The 3,687-nt window shown below is 33.1% G+C and overlaps 1 protein-coding gene across 1 annotated transcript; it reads right to left on the reverse strand.

Annotated features, from left to right (window-relative positions):
- Nucleotides 1-2,919, reverse strand: TRIADDRAFT_30557 (uncharacterized protein; the record flags this gene model as incomplete). Its single annotated transcript, XM_002116206.1, has 8 exons — nt 1-69; nt 188-266; nt 380-487; nt 609-807; nt 938-1,056; nt 1,152-1,488; nt 1,578-1,731; nt 2,272-2,919. 8 exons carry the CDS (start codon nt 2,917-2,919, stop codon nt 1-3), a joined length of 1,713 nt encoding a protein of 570 aa, XP_002116242.1.
- Between the last annotated feature and the right edge of the window lie 768 nt (nt 2,920-3,687).

Raw genomic sequence — 3,687 nt, forward strand, 5'->3', positions numbered from 1 at the left:
CTAATCTGCATTTGTAATATTGTTGTTAGAGGCCTGAGATGGACATTCAAAGTAAGTACAGTGAAAAACCTGTATAAAAGGGTAGATGAAGTTTTATTAATTAGATCTGATAAAAATAGGAATAAATTAACTGGATTGTTCGATGAAGCAATGTATATCATCAGTGCGATATCAAGATAAAACTTACATCATTAACAGAGTTTTTCGTTCCGACAATTTTAATAAAGGAAACAGGTTTAGTGTCAAATTGTAACTCCTGCCACGAGCTTTTAGGTAAGATAATTAAATAAATCAAATTTTTGTAGTAATGTCTCGAATACGAAAGATTATATTATTAAAGTAATCAATACTGCGCTTTGTAAACGAGAAAATATCATACCGGCATTGAGTGCCTTTTTGATCCTTTATACGGATCCAGTCTTCCTGATTTACGGATATCTCGACATAATAACTATACCAACGATCGTCTAAGTCCCATAATAGAAATCTAAAACCAAAAATTATCGCTTTTTAATCTCATACTATTATAAGCCGAAAGATTTTAATGCATCATAACCAATACGATTTTTTAAAAGAGAATGAATGATTACAAATGCCCTAAATCTTACCGTAGAGAATTAATTAAATATGGTTGCCCAAGTTGTATAACAATGCCGCAAGGACATCCGTTTATCTGATGACATACATAACCGCAGTCCCAGTCATAGTCTTCAGAGAAAGCGCCACTTAAAAATTTGTTATTGGATCGATTAACGCCTTGTATCAGAGCTGCACCTTTGTCGTGTACGGCAATATTAGTGTTTGGTACTGTAATTAAAGAAAAATTTTAGCAATCAGATCCATACTGTAAAATACGCTTTCGCTTAGCGTTATTTACAACAATACTTTTATATTAAATCCGAATATCCTTGTAAATTAACTAATTGTATTCACAAACCCATTAATCCATTCATATATTCACGTATTGGCCATGATAGTTTATTTAAATAACATTCAAATGACATGACACAAAATCTTCGGTTAATAATATTTCTGCTTCCAATAACTCGAATATATCTAAAAATCAAATGATATATATTAAGTTATTGTTAAATCTATTTATCTTTCAATTTCAGTACAATACTACAATTTTCATTTAAATATACGTTTACCTTACAACAGTAGGACGAAACATCAAGTGTTGCCACGAACGACAATAATAACCACGATAATCGATGATTTCTCTCCAATTTATATTATCAGTTGAAACTTTAATGTAATAAGAATTTGATGGGCTCTCTTTATCCATCAAAAGCATACGAATCATATTAACGATATATTCACGTCCTAGAGTAATTAATACGCCACCGTGGTCATCTTTTAAATCAATGTCATGATAACCTATACCATTTTGCCAATCATAACTTATTGAAATTTCTGATGGATCACGCTGATTTTCAGCTAAAATAGTAGCACCCAAAGATTTGGCGGCAACATTATTATCTTGAACTATAATTCGATGACATTTAGTTTTGATCGTTAAAGATTATTTATTAAAAGCATCAATAAAATTAATTTTATTACGAAAGTTTACCCACCGGAATACCCTCTAGGTGTTGATTCCAAATAATTATTAACATCAATATCCTGTATAGTATCAAGGATAATTTCTGGCGAGATCAATTTTGTCTCACGAACGACAAGCAAAAGATCGCGTCGATTAATAAGATGTAATCTGATGCAGGGTATTACCTATAAGAGATTGCACAAGAATTAAAAATAACGTTAAACTAGCTAGCTTTAATTATTGTAATATAACTATGTTAAGTTTCAGTATCTATAAACCTTCAAGATGTGTATAATCATGAACTTTTATCCAATTTACTTTGTAGAATGTAAGACACAGTTTACTTGAGCAAGGTTGTAACGTACGTTATTTAACTATTAACTTTAAGACCTCAATTAATCTCTCGTCAAATTCTTAAATCTCAGGATACCACGATAACAATAAGCAATTTGTATTCTTGTAGACAATCAACGCTATATTCTACTTGTACAGTAAATAACTTTGTCACTGTACGAGAGGATACGACTTACAATGTTATAATTGTAAGTACGTACTGTATATGTCACTTGTAGCTTTAGACTTAGTTAATATTATGCCCTCAATTCATATCGACTGGTTTGAAGTGATGTAGTAAAGTAATATAACTCATTTTATTTCTTTAAGGAATGAGTGTTATAAAACGCGTTGTTTTACACAATTAGTAAATAATTATTATTTTTACTTACATCCTCTTTATCTATTTCAGGATTTGCATTTAGCCATTGTGCCACAGAATTAAAAATGACAATTTCTTGTGTAAAAAAAGAATCTCTGGATAGCAGATCTACTAACGATGACTTGGAAAGGGTAAGGAATCCATCGGATTTCAAGACATCCTCAGCGTTAGCGTCAGCAAATTGTAGGCATTGTTGGCGTAGTGATGGAATCTCGTATAAGCCGGCAATTTCGAAAATATCGCAAGCATTCTTACCGTTTAATATCGAAGCTAGATATTTACAAATGGCTTCTTGCAACAATTCGAAGCAGTACTGATGAGCTACGGCTAAAAGATCGATTATTTCATCTTGACTGAATAAAACCAAATCCAGACCACCACTGTAAGTATAGGTTAACAACCGATCGAAAGCTTGACTTTTAATACCATGTAACCTAATCTCACTACTTGATTGAGACTCTTTCATGCCGTTAAAGAATAAGGCTTTAAAATAATTGGACCGACATGCTAAGATGGCTTTATGACACGAAAATCGGTGCTCTTCAACGACGATAGTGATATCGGTAAATTCACCACTATCCATAAGATTTTTCAGATCGTCAGCTAGCGATCGAATATGGCAAATTTCTGATACCGATCCAGTAGATATTTCGCACATGTTTTCTTTCTTGTACTGCTGTACGTACGGCCACAGTCGATGTAGAGTAGTAGAGTGCAGTTTCAAAGATATCAAGTTAGTGTTAAGTTGGTGATTGCTCCGGCAAGGACACACTAGATGGAGTTTCCGATACGACAGGGAAAATGGATCACAATTTGCACATTACTACAGTAATTTTCTATCTATTCAAGAGAATAGCAAAATCTCTTACCCTACAAGACTTAATTGTTACGCCCTTGATTTGGAAAGTTCTTCAATAAACGAAAGTATTGATTTCTGCTAGCAATGATAAGCACACCGTAGTCTGTGAAATTTTGGATAAGAAAGTCGAAATGGATTGCAATATTCACACTATTACAGCGATTTTTCTATCTACTCAAGAGAATGGCATAATCACTTACCCTACAAGACTGAATTCTTGCGCTCTTGATTTGGAAAAGTTCTACACTGGCAATTATAGCAGAAAATAGTGTATTGATTTCTGCCAACAATGATAACCACACTATTCGTATGGTCTGTGAAATTGTGAGTAAGACAGTCGAAATGGATCGCAATTTGCACTCTACTACAGCGATTTTTCTATCTAGTCAAGAGAATAGCATAATCATTTACCCTACAAGACTGAATTCTTGCGCTCTTGATTTGGAAAAGTTCTACACTGGCAATTATAGCAGAAAATAGTGTGTTGATTTCTGCCAACAATAATAAACACACTACTCGTATGGTCTGTGAAATTTCGATACGACGAGGAAAATGCATCATAATTTG

The sequence above is a fragment of the Trichoplax adhaerens genome, genomic scaffold, assembly GCF_000150275.1.
Source record: "Trichoplax adhaerens TRIADscaffold_14 genomic scaffold, whole genome shotgun sequence".
NCBI classification, from domain to species: Eukaryota; Metazoa; Placozoa; class Uniplacotomia; order Trichoplacea; family Trichoplacidae; genus Trichoplax; species Trichoplax adhaerens.